The sequence below is a fragment of the Zea mays genome, chromosome 6 (genome assembly GCF_902167145.1).
Source record: "Zea mays cultivar B73 chromosome 6, Zm-B73-REFERENCE-NAM-5.0, whole genome shotgun sequence".
NCBI lineage: Eukaryota > Viridiplantae > Streptophyta > Magnoliopsida > Poales > Poaceae > Zea > Zea mays.
The window spans coordinates 119,456,385-119,470,480 of record NC_050101.1 but is presented as its reverse complement, the minus strand read 5'-3'; the positions used below and the strand labels follow the sequence as shown (position 1 = coordinate 119,470,480).

The 14,096-nt window shown below is 43.8% G+C and overlaps 1 protein-coding gene across 2 annotated transcripts; it reads left to right on the top strand.

Annotated features, from left to right (window-relative positions):
- The first annotated feature begins 220 nt into the window (after positions 1-220).
- On the top strand, positions 221-5,309 carry LOC100281580 (smr domain containing protein). Of its 2 annotated transcripts, NM_001154499.2 has the most exons (7): positions 359-742; positions 898-949; positions 2,233-3,017; positions 3,744-4,131; positions 4,352-4,422; positions 4,601-4,725; positions 4,807-5,139. In NM_001154499.2, the coding sequence occupies exons 3-7, from the start codon at positions 2,301-2,303 to the stop codon at positions 5,090-5,092; spliced, it is 1,587 nt and encodes a 528-aa protein (NP_001147971.1). In that variant the 5' UTR covers positions 359-742; positions 898-949; positions 2,233-2,300; the 3' UTR covers positions 5,093-5,139. The 2 variants fall into 2 exon arrangements, with proteins under 2 accessions (XP_020394533.1, NP_001147971.1); XM_020538944.2 differs by lacking the exon at positions 898-949 and having other exon boundaries at positions 221-742; positions 4,807-5,309.
- The last annotated feature ends 8,787 nt before the right edge of the window (positions 5,310-14,096 follow it).

The following is a 14,096-nucleotide window of genomic DNA, read 5'->3' as shown; positions in this document are numbered from 1 at the left end:
TTAAATTAAAGTTTGAGATTAGGATTATTGAGATGGAGATGCTCGTGATGAACCTGGCTGGATATGAGGTGCTTAAATTAAAGTTTTTTTATTTTTCCCCAGAGGCCATGAACCTGGCTGGCTCAGCCAACGCAGACGCGACCAGCACGGGAGAAGCAACCCTGCGCACGGTACCGCACCGGCTCGAGAAGCAGGACTGCAGGACCCGGATCGCCAGGTGCGCGTGCATATTCGTATCGGCCGACGCCCATCCGATCGCCAGGTGCGCGTGCGCCCGTGCTGGACCCGGATCCCGAGGCTGGCCGCCACCCACCGCGCCGCACCCTTCCCCTCGACGCCACCGCGCCCTACACTGGCCGCGCGGGCCCCACCCGGCCACCCCCCGCCGCGTCGGGTCAAACTCCACCACCCCATCTCCCTCACCTCACCTCGCCTTCACCTCAGCTCACGGCCTCACCCGTCCACCCACCCACCCGCCTCGCCTCCATCCACAGCGACCACGCCCATCTTCGCTCTGTCCGCTCACCCCCACCTCTCCGCCCCCGTCTCCGTCCGCACCCGTCCGCCTCCGACTTCCCCGTGGCCCAGCCGGATCCGGAGCCGAACTCGACCTTGTTCAGGAAGGAGAGCCCGAACCGCGGCGGGCGGGAGGGCTCTTTTTAGCTTGCCCCGCCTGAGGCCAGCCGCCCCATGGGCCAGTCGCCTGAGCGCGCTACGTATCAGCTCATCGACCGGCGGGAAGGTACTGGTTTCCTGTTTCCCTGTTTCTTCTCTAGATAGATCTGGTGAATTCCACGAAGATCTGGTCCGAATCGGGTACACTGGGTCGGTCGGTTGGTAATTCCTGTTCCGTGTGTGGAGTTAAAAAACAGCTCTTCTTTTTTCACGCCGCTGTAGGCTGTAGCGTCGGTTGGACGTCGTGAGCGTGCAGAGCAATTAAGCAAAGCAGGTGCACTCTTTGCTCAACTTTTTTATTGCTATTTTGGCTGCGCTCAAGTGTAATTATTAGTATGATTGTGGCTGGAGTTGCAAGCAATTGATGGGTTTGAAGCCTTGAGGGCTTCAGTTTGAGAACGGCTACTAGGGCAGCATCTCAAGTTTATCCGTTGCTGGCTCATTTGATAACAGCATTAATTCGTTATTTTGTTGCCTATTGTCTGCTTCGATTGCTGTTTATGTATGTATACACAACAATGTTTAGTTGACCAGAAAAAAAAACATACACGGCGTTCGCTTTAGCTAAAGCACAGCTGCAACCGCTGCAGCTATGGCTGGAAACTACTCAGTGAAGCACTGTTGAATGGCTGCAGCAGTCGTCTGTTTAAGCTCAGCTGAACAGCTTATAGTTGTGAAATTGGAGGGTGCAAACGAACACCATGTTGCAAAGAAAACACTTCCTTTATGATGCAGTACCCTGCTGCATCTTCTTTTAGTAAAGGACGCATGCATATGAGTGACAGGAAACATCTGCTTTTTGTTTCTGTTTGAACATGCTATCGGTTTTGGGAAAGAAAGCTACAATTCTTGGGTCTTTGGGAATTACCAATTTGATTGATGTTGGTGGTGGCATAACCGCCTCACTGTGACTGGGATAATAAGGAAAATGCTTTCTGAAGCAATAGCGATAAGGAGGCTCTTCTAAGAAAACCTTGGCCGCACTGTCTAATTTATTTAATTGTGGTTTTCATTATAGGAACCAGGAAGTCATTTATTACTATTCAAGTATTATCCTATTGTAAAGATCTACTAACAAAGAGCTACCTGATGCTTTCTGATTATTATATCTACTTCATCTGGCCGTAAATATAGATACATCTAGGTTTGTCGTAAGTCAAACTTAGTCAACTTTGACCATCAATAAAAAATTTATGTACATTGACAATAGGAGATTGTTGTTATTAGATTCACTTTTAAAAACAGTTTCATTTAAGATAAGACTTCTATGTATATGGATAGTCAAAGTTTAAAAAATAGCTTGAGTTGGGACAAGCATGGATGGACATATATTTATGGTAGGGGGAAGTAATTGTGTGTGAATAATAAATGGCTGTAGCCAACCTGTAAGTAGGGACTTTATTCTTGTAGACCACTGCATTTTTAAGAGTATTTCACTGACAAGTTTTCTATTTAGGCTACATTGATGAACCTTGAAAAGTCTACTTTTTAGTGTTCGTCCAAGGATTGGGTGCTCCACCATGCCTTTACATAACTCTTTTTTCCATTTCTTCGCAGGGCTTGGGTAAATCATTATTGAAAGCATCTCCCTTTTACATGTAACCTTGCATACAATATCTGTTAAGATGAGTTCACTAAATAAAGTTGTTTCAAATAGTGGAGATGCATGTTCAGTCTTAGCTAGTAAAGTCACATCATTAAATCCCAATGCAGCGGAGTTTGTACCGTCATTTGTTAAACCATCTTTTGGAAATGGTACAGTTCTAGATAAGTCAGATTTCAGGGGTTCTTCTGGAAAAACAATTCTAGATAGGCCTGAGCCATCAAAGTCTAATAACTCAGATGATGAGGCACACCAGTTTTGGCATAAGCAGCTTCCGGATGACATTATTCCAGACTTCACTTCTTTTGAGAAAGTTGAACAAGGGCCTGAACTGTCCCTTGCTGGATTATCCTTGAATGCACCCCCCTTTTATGGGACAACTTCCAGTCGCTTCTCAAGAGAATATCACGAATTATCTTCTCCAGTTACCAAGGGCCTGGAACTGGAACTAGAACATACTAATATGCTATATGAAGATAAAAGCAACTGGGAGCAAAATTATATTGGTGATCTTCATATTGCTAATGGAAACCAGGACCTTCATTATGATTCTGAATCTGGTGTAAGCTTTTCTGATAGCTTTGCTAGTGAGTATGTTGCCCCATCAGATGGCCTTTTTGCTCCCCTGGAGTACTTGGCATCTCAGTTCCCTGGATTTTCAGCAGAGAGCCTTGCAGAGCTTTACTACGCAAATGGGTGTGATTTCAACCATACTATTGAAATCCTCACCCAGCTAGAGGTAATTCCTTCTTTACTGCAACACTAATTTAAGTCTTCCAGATATCCACTCAGAATTAGCTTTACCCCCCAAAAGGGAAGTGATTAAATTCATGCTCTTTTGCTCAGATATCAGATCAGTGTTCTTTAGAATTATTGTCAAAAGTGGTTTGGAAGTTTTTTTTGGGACATCTGTGGTTGGAAATATTCTTTTTGTTCCAATTATAAGATGTGCTGGCTTCTTTCTAGATACATGTCTTTTGCTATGCACCTAGATATACATTATATCTAGATACATAGTAAAAGCTATATCTCTAGAAAAGCTAGAAGGTCTTATAATTTGGAAAGGAGTAATTATTAGATATACATTATATCTAGATACATAGTAAAAGCTATATCTCTAGAAAAGCTAGAAGGTCTTATAATTTGGAAAGGAGTAATTATTATACGCAATGGAATATGTCTCCCACCATTTCAATCAAAATGTTCGGTTGCCACCTGTTAGACAAGAACCATATACTAGCATGAGATTTTTTTGTGGAGCTCATCAAGCATGCCATGGACTGGTTGCACAGCATCGTTATCATGCTGTTTATAAGAGTACTATTTACTAAAGCAGTAATGCTACATGAAAAGACAATTTGAATCATCACATCTTTGATTGCAATGCTGCATTGATTTTATAATGCTTGGTTACATCCAGAACATTTTGGCACTATCCATAATTATGTTTTCTCTGATTTTTCAGATGCAAGTTGATGCTACACCCAATCACACACTGAATCTGCCCCACAGCACACCGAACTTCAGCACTGGGGATTTCCCTGCACTTCCAACAGCTGAGGACCAAAATGGTTTCAATCAGGGTAATGTGGATGTACTTGGCATGTTCAATGGGCGCAGTTCATCTGCGATGCCTACTGGAGCTGGTGATTTTGTTTCAGCCGTTCGCAAACTTGCATCGCAGAACTCTGGCCAGTGGAAGTTTAAAAAAGGTCCTGAGTATGGTAATGGCATTTCAGCTCTTTCTGTACCCAAGCAGTACAGTTCTAGCACTAAACAATCGTCTGGGAACAAGTTTCAAAGCATCAGCAGTGGAAGAGTTGCCCCATGGCTTGAGACTGGTGATGCAGTGGGTAATACTCATCTGATACTCTGAAGTCTTTCTGGTCCATATTGCACAGTTCCCTCTACGTTTCATGTTTGGATGAGTATTGCTCTTGCCCGTTTTCTTCATTTAGTGAAAAATCGGGAATGGATAGATAGAAATCAGGGAGAATTATGCTAACTTTTGAGTTCCTTTACTGTGATCCAATTATCGCTGATTAATTTGTCTCTGTATATGCAATCCACCAGCAAGTATGTACTCAGAATCAAGGGGAGAGGCTCGTGATTTTGCTAGGGTCCGGAATACCTGCTTTGAGCAGGTAAGCACTATAGCATTATGGATACTGAAGTCTACATTTGCAATTTACTTTACCTGTTCGATGAGGTCCATTTTTTTTCATGAATAGAGTTCACTATCTGTAACATACTGTTTTTAAATTTGGTATACCTTATGAGTTGCTAAGGTATTAAGAATTCACATAAGGATACACCTGACAGGCTAGACAGGCTTACTTGGTTGGCAACAAGGCTCTTGCGAAGGAGCTCAGCATGAAGGGGCAGGCCTACAATGTGCAAATGAAAGCGGCTCATGAGAAAGCTAGAGAAGCTATTTACCGACAAAGGTCTGATAGTTGTTTTACATGTTGACTTCTTTCTGGGTTGTTCGAGCTGATGTAACATTGAAGTCGTTTTCTGATGTGTAGGAATCCTGTTTCTTCCCAACGTGGGGGTGGTGACCACCTGATTGATTTACATGGCCTGCATGTGAACGAAGCAATCCACATCCTGAAGGGTGAGCTCACCGCCTTGAAGAGCGCGGCGAGGGCAGCAGGGGAGAGGATGCAAGTCATGGTTTGCGTTGGAACAGGCCACCACACCAAGGGCTCTCGCACTGCGAGGTTGCCCATCGCTGTGGAGCAGTTCCTGCTGGATGAAGGCCTCCAGTACACGCAGCCTCAGGCGGGTCTGCTCCGAGTGATGGTGTACTAACATCTCTTAGGTGAGACATCACGGTGAGGAAAAAAACTCCAAAAAAAGAGAAAAGAGATGTACGAAAACGCAGGAAAAAAAAGCGTCGTTGGAGCACGCACTGTTATTCCGTGTAGCTGTATATTAAAAGAGGCAGCAGGAGAATAGCCTGACAACAGGATACAGTGTAAAATTATACGTAGCTTCCTTCATTCAATTCACATTCCTTTTCCATCCATCCGCTGCTGTGCGAGGTAAGTGGCTGCTGAACACTGCGACGCACTTGGGGCCATTTGGTGCTACTGAGCTCTGCCTGCTGCGTCTTCGTCCCTCTTTGGATCCTAGATCGTTCTTCCTGGCTTGTTCCTTGCACTTGGGGCCAGTGTAAAATTGTTTGTTGCTAGCTGACCACCAGCTCCTTGATGAGGAGCAGGCAGCTGCTGCTGATCCTGAGTAGACCTCTACAGCTAAAAGGTTATCGCCGTCTTCCTCAGCTACGGAGACCACGATCAGCTCTTCATCGTACATGGAGACCGTCGTCGCCAACTTAGGCATTGTACCAGAATATTATCAGTATGATGACTAATCCTAGCTACGCGATTAGAGTGATTGTTAGACCCTATGCCATGGACCGACGGAGTGGCGTCACACTTTTACTCTTCATTTTTAGTTTCTTCATTTTTCGTCGGACCATATGCTGAGATAGTGAGATAGACGTTGGAGCGACAACTATAACATTCGGACGACTAAGATTAGGGGGTTGGAGCGACAACTATGACGTTCGGACGACTAAGATTAGGGGAATTAATTTTTAATTTCTTTATTTTATTCTATTTTAGTTACTAAATTGCTAAATACGAAAACTGAAATAGAGTTTTAGTTTCTATATTTAATAATTTAGAGACTTCTTTTAGTTGAGGAAACCTAGCTGAGTGACCACACTCGTAGGCCGCACCATGTCAGCCAGCACGAAAAACATTGCATTTGCCTCTGATAGAACGAAGGTCTTTTTTTCTTTCTCTTTTCCCGTAGTTGCCATTGCAAATTCATATTAGACTAATATAACATAAGTGAAGCAAACTGAGAGCTAATAATATTACTGAACTAATAATATAGACCGGCGGTACTAATCTTTTGCATGGTTGGAGTGATGCCATTTTCTCATGTAATGTAGAAAATGATTAGTAAAACACTAGTATGTCACCAGACAAGCACGTGGACGACATGAGTGCTAAGTTTCTCGTCACACAAACCACGTGAATGTCAGTTTTTGATAACATATAACGACAATCTAATCCGATCAGAGAGGCCTAGCTAAATATGGCAAGACACACAGACGACAAGAATACCAATTTTCTCCGTCACACATGCCACATGAATATCGTTTTTTTGGTGAAGCAACCTACTCTCATCAGTCATCACATAGATCTAGCAGAATGAGTCATTATTAGTTGTTGTTCATTCTAGAAGTTTTCTTTTGCTTCTAGACATTGGATGGCTTTGATGAATCTTCCTTCTAATGTACATTGCAGGACTTTATGATGCCATCTAAGATTGCTACTTTTTTGGTTGAGGTGTACTGTCTTTGCCTTGTCTTTCCATCTACCTTCCCATGTCTTTGTGTCTCAGATGTACTCTGCCTTTTTTTTTGAAAGACGTGAAGATTTTTCTGTTTGCCCTCTTGAGGACTTCATTTGATTAGGGGTGGTAGACGGAGGCGAAGTTGGCGTTCATACAAGCATACGTCATTGAACTCGTGATTGTTGAATTGCTTGCCATTGTCGACGGTGATTTTGGAGCGTAACCTGGCGAATTAACAAATTATATTCTGCCAAAAGAATTTTTGGGATGTCTTGGATGTAATTGTGGATACCTCCTTGGCCTTGATCCACTTTGTGAAGTATTAGACCGTCACTAGGTCATACTTGAGATTGCCTAGTGCGGTTGGGAGGGGGCTAACGATGTTGGGAAAATAAATCTCTGCATATCGGCTCCAAATAGCTGGCGCTGCATCCCCTCACGTCGAGAACAAATAGGCCCATAGAGCAGATCGTCTAGTCCACCTCAAAGACAATCATCGTGGTGTGAGAGGCTTGTTGTGTGGGCCTTTTTGTTCTCGGCGTGAGGGGTTGCAGCGCCAATTGTTTGAAGCTGGTATGCAAACAATTTATTTCCGACAATGTTGGTGCCCCACAGTTGCAGGGGCCATATGGGGCTATTAACCTAGTTAGCTGCGAAGGACCCCCTTCATGTTGAAATTTTCTGACAAACTTCACATGATTGGGTTGTGAAGAGTGTGTCCTTGACTATTCCTGGCCAAAAGAAACCCTAGCACATGACCTTCGATATAAGGGCTCTAGGACCTATGTGACATCCACACAATCCTTTGTGGACTTCGAGTAAGATGCTTTTGCCTTCACCATGGGTGATACATTTGAGGACCAGTTGGACTATGCCTTTTTGTATAGACAGTCTTTGATTATTGTGTGCCCCCAACTACGGTGCTTGAGTCTAGATGCTTATGCCTTGTCATGAGGGTAAAAATGTCCACGCAGGTACAAAATGATTGGGTCCCTCCAACCTTTAGTTGTTATGATGTTAATTGTTTGCCCTTCGCCCTTGTTTTTGGCTAAAGGTCTTGTCAAAACTTGATAAAATACATCTGGGGGCAAGACTTCACCCCTTGCTGCAGCCTTTGTTGTCATGTCCACCTCTACGTTTTTTTCTCTTTCTATGTACTGGAGAGTGAAAACGCAGAACTATTTCTCTAGACTTTGGACAACTAAAAGATATTGTAACAGCTATGACTTCCTGGCGATGCAGTCTTTTTCTACTTGACCTACCAGAATTCTGGAGTTTGTCTTGATGATGCAAATTTTGACCCCAAGGGCTCTAAGCTTCTGTAGGCCGAGGATTATTGCTTCATATTTGACGATGTTGTTGGTGCATCTTTTGGAGTCCTGAGCAAATCAATTCGTGTAGCATATTTGCACTTTGAACCTAAGGGCGCAGTGACTGCGGTGGTCCCTACTCTAGAATAGCCCTAAGCGCCGTCATAGTGAAACATCCATACTGTTTTTGAACTGGGTGTGAAGGCCCCACCGATCCTGTTGGATCCATAATGATGTCTACAAAGACCTAACACTTTATTGCATTTCTTGACTCAAAGTATATTACGTACTTTGATAGTTCCATGGCCCATTTGCCAATTCTTGCAGAGGCCTTTGGATTCTTGAATATGTAGCTCAGACTTTGGTCTATTATACCTTTATTTTGTGTGCTTCAAAATAGTGTGTAGTGTCAGAGCTTGCGCAAGGCATCACAACAACATATGCTATCTTCTTCATCTCTAATATGCTGGATTTTGATTCTAAGAGGACTTAGAAGATAAACTATACTAGATATTATTGAACTCTGCCCTTGACCTCTTTTTTCTTGGACGAGGGTTGCGCTTACGACATTGTATGACACAACAACATATAGAAGAAGGGTGTCTGCCATATCAGGGCTGACTAGCATGGTGAGCTCTATTAGGTAGGCTTTGAGAGACTCGAAGGGGTATGTCCCTAGATGAAGTCCCTTGCATCGCATAAAGTCTTGAGGAAAGAGAGACTTCACTTAGTTGATCGTGAAATAAATTTGTTGAGAGAAGCAATCCTAGCGGTCAACATATGGATGTCTCTAATCAACTAAGACGTCTTCTGAAAGTCGCCTAGAGGGGGGGTGAATAGGGCGAAACTGAAATTCTCAAAAATAATCACAACTACAAGCCGGGTTAGCGTTAGAAATATAATTGAGTCCGCGAGAGAGGGTGCAAAACAAATCGTAAGCGAATAAGGAGTGTGACACGTGGATTTGTTTTACCGAGGTTCGGTTCTCGCAAACCTACTCCCCGTTGAGGTGGTCACAAAGACCGGGTCTCTTTCAACCCTTTCCCTCTCTCAAACGATCCCTCGGACCGAGTGAGCTTTCTCTTCTCAAATGCTTGGAACACAAAGTTCCCACAAGGACCACCACAAGATTGGTGTCTCTTGCCTCAATTACAAGTGAGTTTGATCGCAATGAAGAATCAAAGAAAGAAGAAAGCAATCCAAGCGCAAGAGCTCGAAAGAACACAAGCAAATCTCTCTCACTAATCACTAGGGCGTTGTGTGGAGTTTGGAGAGGATTTGATCACTTGGGTGTGTCTAGAATTGAATGCAAGAGCTATTGTAAGTAGTTGAAGTGGGAAAACTTGGATGACTTGAATGTGGGGTGGTTGGGGGTATTTATAGCCCCAACCACCAAACTAGTCGTTTGGTGGTGGCTGATTGTCGTATGGTGCACCGGACAGTCCGGTGCACACCGGACATGTCCGGTGCGCCAGCCATGTCACCAGGCCGTTGGGATTCGACCGTTGGAGCTTCTGACTTCTGGGCCCGTCTGGCTGTCCGGTGTACACCGGACATGTACTGTAGATTGTCCGGTGCACCGTATCGCGCATGCCTGACTTCTGCGCGCTTCTGGCGCGCATTAAATGCGCCTGCAGGTGACCGTTGGCGCGAAGTAGACGTTGCTCTGCTGGTTTACCGGACAGTCCGGTGCACACCGGACAGTCCGGTGAATTATAGCGGAGCGAATTTCCCGAGGCTGGCGAGTTCCAGAGCCGCTCTTCCCTGGGTCACCGGACACTGTCCGGTGTACACCGGACAGTCCGGTGAATTATAGCAGAGCGCCTCTGGATTTTCCCGAAGGTGAGGAGTTCAGCGTGAAGTCTCCTGGTGCACCGGACACAGTCCGGTGGTGCACCGGACACTGTCCGGTGGCACACCGGACAGTCCGGTGCGCCAGACCAGGGCACACTTCGGTTATCCCTTTGCTCCTTTGTTGAACCTCATACTTGGTCCTTTTATTGGCTAAGTGTGAACCTTTGGCACCTGTATAACTTGTACACTAGAGCAAACTAGTTAGTCCAATTATTTGTGTTGGGCAATTCAACCACCAAAATCATTTAGGAAATAGGTGTAAGCCTAATTCCCTTTCAATCTCCCCCTTTTTGGTGATTGATGCCAACACAAACCAAAGCAAATATAGAAGTGCATAATTGAACTAGTTTGCATAATGTAAGTGCAAAGGTTGTTTGGAAATGAGCCAATATAAATACTTATAAGATATGCATGGATTGTTTCTTCAATTTTTGACATTTTGGACCACGCTTGCACCACATGTTTTGTTTTTGCAAATTCTTTTGTAAATCTTCTTCAAAGTTGTTTTGCAAATAGTCAAAGGCAAATGAATAAGATTTTGCTAAGCATTTTTAAGATTTGAAATTTTCTCTCCCTGTTTCAAATGCTTTTCCTTTACTAAACAAAACTCCCCCTAAATGAAATCCTCCTCTTAGTGTTCAAGAGGGTTTTGATATATCAATTTCGAAATACTACTTTTCTCCCCCTTTTGAACACAATAAGATACCAATTTTAAATTTATCAATTGAGAATCATACCAATTGAAAAAACTCTTTTTGAAATTAGGTGGTGGTGCGGTCCTTTTGCTTTGGGCTAATATTTTCTCCCCCTTTGGCATGAATCGCCAAAAACGGAGTCATTAGAGCCCTTAGAATTACTTTCTCCCCCTTTGGTCATAAATAGATGAGTGAGGATCATACCAAAGACGGAGTCCTTTTCTCCCCAAAGATGGAGAGTTGCTCGGAGTGATGGCGAAGGATGAGTTACGGAGTGGAAGCCTTTGTCTTCGCCGAAGACTCCAATTTCCTTTCAATAGACCTATGACTTGGTTTGAAATGGACTTGAAAGCACATTAGTCATAGCATATGAAAGAGACATGATCAAAGGTATATGAATGAGCTATGTGTGCAAATCAACAAAAGAAGTTCCTAAAATCAAGAATATTTAGCTCATGCCTACGTTTGTTAAAAGTTTGTTCATCAAGTGGCTTGGTAAAGATATCGGCTAATTGATCTTTAGTATTAATGTATGAAATCTCGATATCTCCCTTTTGTTGGTGATCCCTTAAAAAACTGATACCGAATGGCTATGTGTTTAGTGCGGCTATGCTCAACGGGATTATCCGCCATGCGGGTTGCACTCTCATTATCACATAGAAGAGGAACTTTGGTTAATTTGTAACCATAGTCCCTAAGGGTTTGCCTCATCCAAAGTAGTTGCGCGCAACAATGTCCTGCGGCAATGTATTCGGCCTCGGCGGTAGAAAGAGCTACGGAATTTTGCTTCTTTGAAGCCCAAGACACCAAGGATCTTCCCAAGAACTGGCAAGTCCCCGATGTGCTCTTTCTATTGATTTTACACCCTGCCCAATCGGCATCCGAATAACCAATCAAATCAAATGTGGATCCCCTAGGATACTAAAGCCCAAACTTAGGAGTATGAACCAAATATCTTAAGATTCGTTTTACGGCCGTAAGGTGAGCTTCCTTAGGGTCGGCTTGGAATCTTGCACACATGCATACGGAAAGCATAATATCCGGTCGAGATGCACATAAATATAGCAAAGAGCCTATCATCGACCGGTATACCTTTTGATCGACGGATTTACCTCCTTCGTCGAGGTCGAGATGCCCATTGGTTCCCATGGGTGTCTTGATGGGTTTGGCATCCTTCATTCCAAACTTGCTTAGAGCATCTTGAGTATACTTCGTTTGGCTTAGGAAGGTGCCTTCTTGGAGTTGCTTCACTTGGAATCCTAAGAAGTACTTCAACTCCCCCATCATAGACATCTCGAACTTTTGTGTCATGATCGTACTAAATTCTTCACATGTAGACTCGTTAGTAGACCCAAATATAATATCATCAACATAAATTTGGCATACAAACAAGTCATTTTCAAGAGTTTTAGTGAATAAAGTAGGATCGGCCTTTCCAACTTTGAAGCCATTAGTGATAAGGAAATCCCTAAGGCATTCATACCATGCTCTTGGGGCTTGCTTGAGCCCATAAAGCGCCTTAGAGAGTTTATACACATGGTTAGGGTACTCACTATCTTCAAAGCCGGGAGGTTGCTCAACATAGACCTCTTCCTTGATTGGTCCATTGAGGAAGGCACTCTTCACGTCCATTTGGTAAAGCTTGAAGCCATGGTAAGTAGCATAGGCCAATAATATACGAATTGACTCGAGCCTAGCTACGGGTGCATAGGTTTCACCGAAATCCAAACCTTCGACTTGGGAGTATCCCTTGGCCACAAGTCGAGCTTTGTTCCTTGTCACCACACCATGCTCATCTTGCTTGTTGTGGAAGACCCATTTGGTTCCTACAACATTTTGATTAGGACGTGGAACTAAATGTCATACCTCATTCCTAGTGAAGTTGTTGAGCTCCTCTTGCATTGCCACCACCCAATCCGAATCTTGTAGTGCTTCCTCTACCCTGTGCGGCTCAATAGAGGAAACAAACGAGTAATGTTCACAAAAATGTGCAACACGAGATCTAGTGGTTACCCCCTTATGAATGTCGCCGAGGATGGTGTCGACGGGGTGATCTCGTTGGATTGCTTGGTGGACTCTTGGGTGTGGCGGCCTTTGTTCTTCATCCTCCTTGCCTTGATCATTTGCATCCCCCCCTTGATCATTGCCGTCATCTTGAGGTGGCTCATTTGATTGATCTTCTCCTTCATCAACTTGAGCCTCATCCTCATTTTGAGTTGGTGGGGATGCTTGTGTGGAGGAGGATGGTTGATCTTGTGCATTTGGAGGCTCTTCGGATTCCTTAGGACACACATCCCCAATGGACATGTTCCTTAGTGCGATGCACGGAGCCTCTTCAATACCTATCTCATCAAGATCAACTTGCTCTACTTGAGAGCCGTTAGTCTCATCAAACACAACGTCACAAGAAACTTCAACTTGTCCGGAGGACTTGTTAAAGACTCTATATGCCCTTGTGTTTGAATCATATCCTAGTAAAAAGCCTTCTACTGTCTTAGGAGCAAATTTAGATTTTCTACCTCTTTTAACAAGAATAAAGCATTTGCTACCAAAGACTCTAAAATATGAAATATTGGGCTTTTTACCGGTTAGGAGTTCATAAGATGTCTTCTTGAGGATTCGGTGTAGATATAACCGATTGATGGCGTAGCAGGCGGTGTTGACCGCCTCGGCCCAAAACCGATCCGAAGTCTTGTACTCATCAAGCATGGTTCTTGCCATGTCCAATAGAGTTCTATTCTTCCTCTCCACTACACCATTTTGTTGTGGGGTGTAGGGAGAAGAGAACTCATGCTTGATGCCCTCCTCCTCAAGGAAGCCTTCAATTTGTGAGTTCTTGAACTCCGTCCCGTTGTCACTTCTAATTTTCTTGATCCTTAAGGCGAACTCATTTTGAGCCCGTCTCAAGAATCCCTTTAAGGTCTCTTGGGTATGAGATTTTTCCTGCAAAAAGAACACCCAAGTGAAGCGAGAATAATCATCCACAATTACTAGATAGTACTTACTCCCGCCGATGCTTATGTAAGCGATCGGGCCGAATAGGTCCATGTGTAGGAGCTCCAGTGGCCTGTCGGTCGTCATGATGTTCTTGTGTGGATGATGGGCACCAACCTGCTTTCCTGCTTAGCATGCGCTACAAACCCTGTCTTTCTCAAAATGAACATTGGTTAATCCTAAAATGTGCTCTCCCTTTAGAAGCTTATGAAGATTCTTCATCCCAACATGTGCTAGTCGGCGATGCCAGAGCCAGCCCATGTTAGTCTTAGCAATTAAGCAAGTGTCGAGTTCAGCTTTATCAAAATTCACTAAGTATAGCTGACCCTCTAACACTCCCTTAAATGCTATTGAATCATCACTTCTTCTAAAGACAGTGACACCTACATCAGTGAATAAACAGTTGTAGCCCATTTTGCATAATTGAGATACAGAAAGCAAATTGTAATCTAATGAATCTACAAGAAAAACATTGAAAATAGAATGGTCAGGTGATATAGCAATTTTACCCAATCCTTTGACCAACCCTTGATTTCCATCCCCGAATGTAATAGCTCGTTGGGGATCTTGGTTTTTCTCATAAGAGGAGAA

What these genes read in the sequence shown, in the direction of transcription:
- LOC100281580 (XM_020538944.2), top strand. Translation starts at nt 2,301, where the DNA reads ATGAGTTCACTAAATAAAGTTGTTTCAAATAGTGGAGATGCATGTTCA. An exon ending in TGAGACTGGTGATGCAGTGG is followed by an intron (nt 4,132 to 4,351) that starts GTAATACTCATC and finishes GCAATCCACCAG; the next exon opens with CAAGTATGTACTCAGAATCA. An exon ending in GGAATACCTGCTTTGAGCAG is followed by an intron (nt 4,423 to 4,600) that starts GTAAGCACTATA and finishes TACACCTGACAG; the next exon opens with GCTAGACAGGCTTACTTGGT.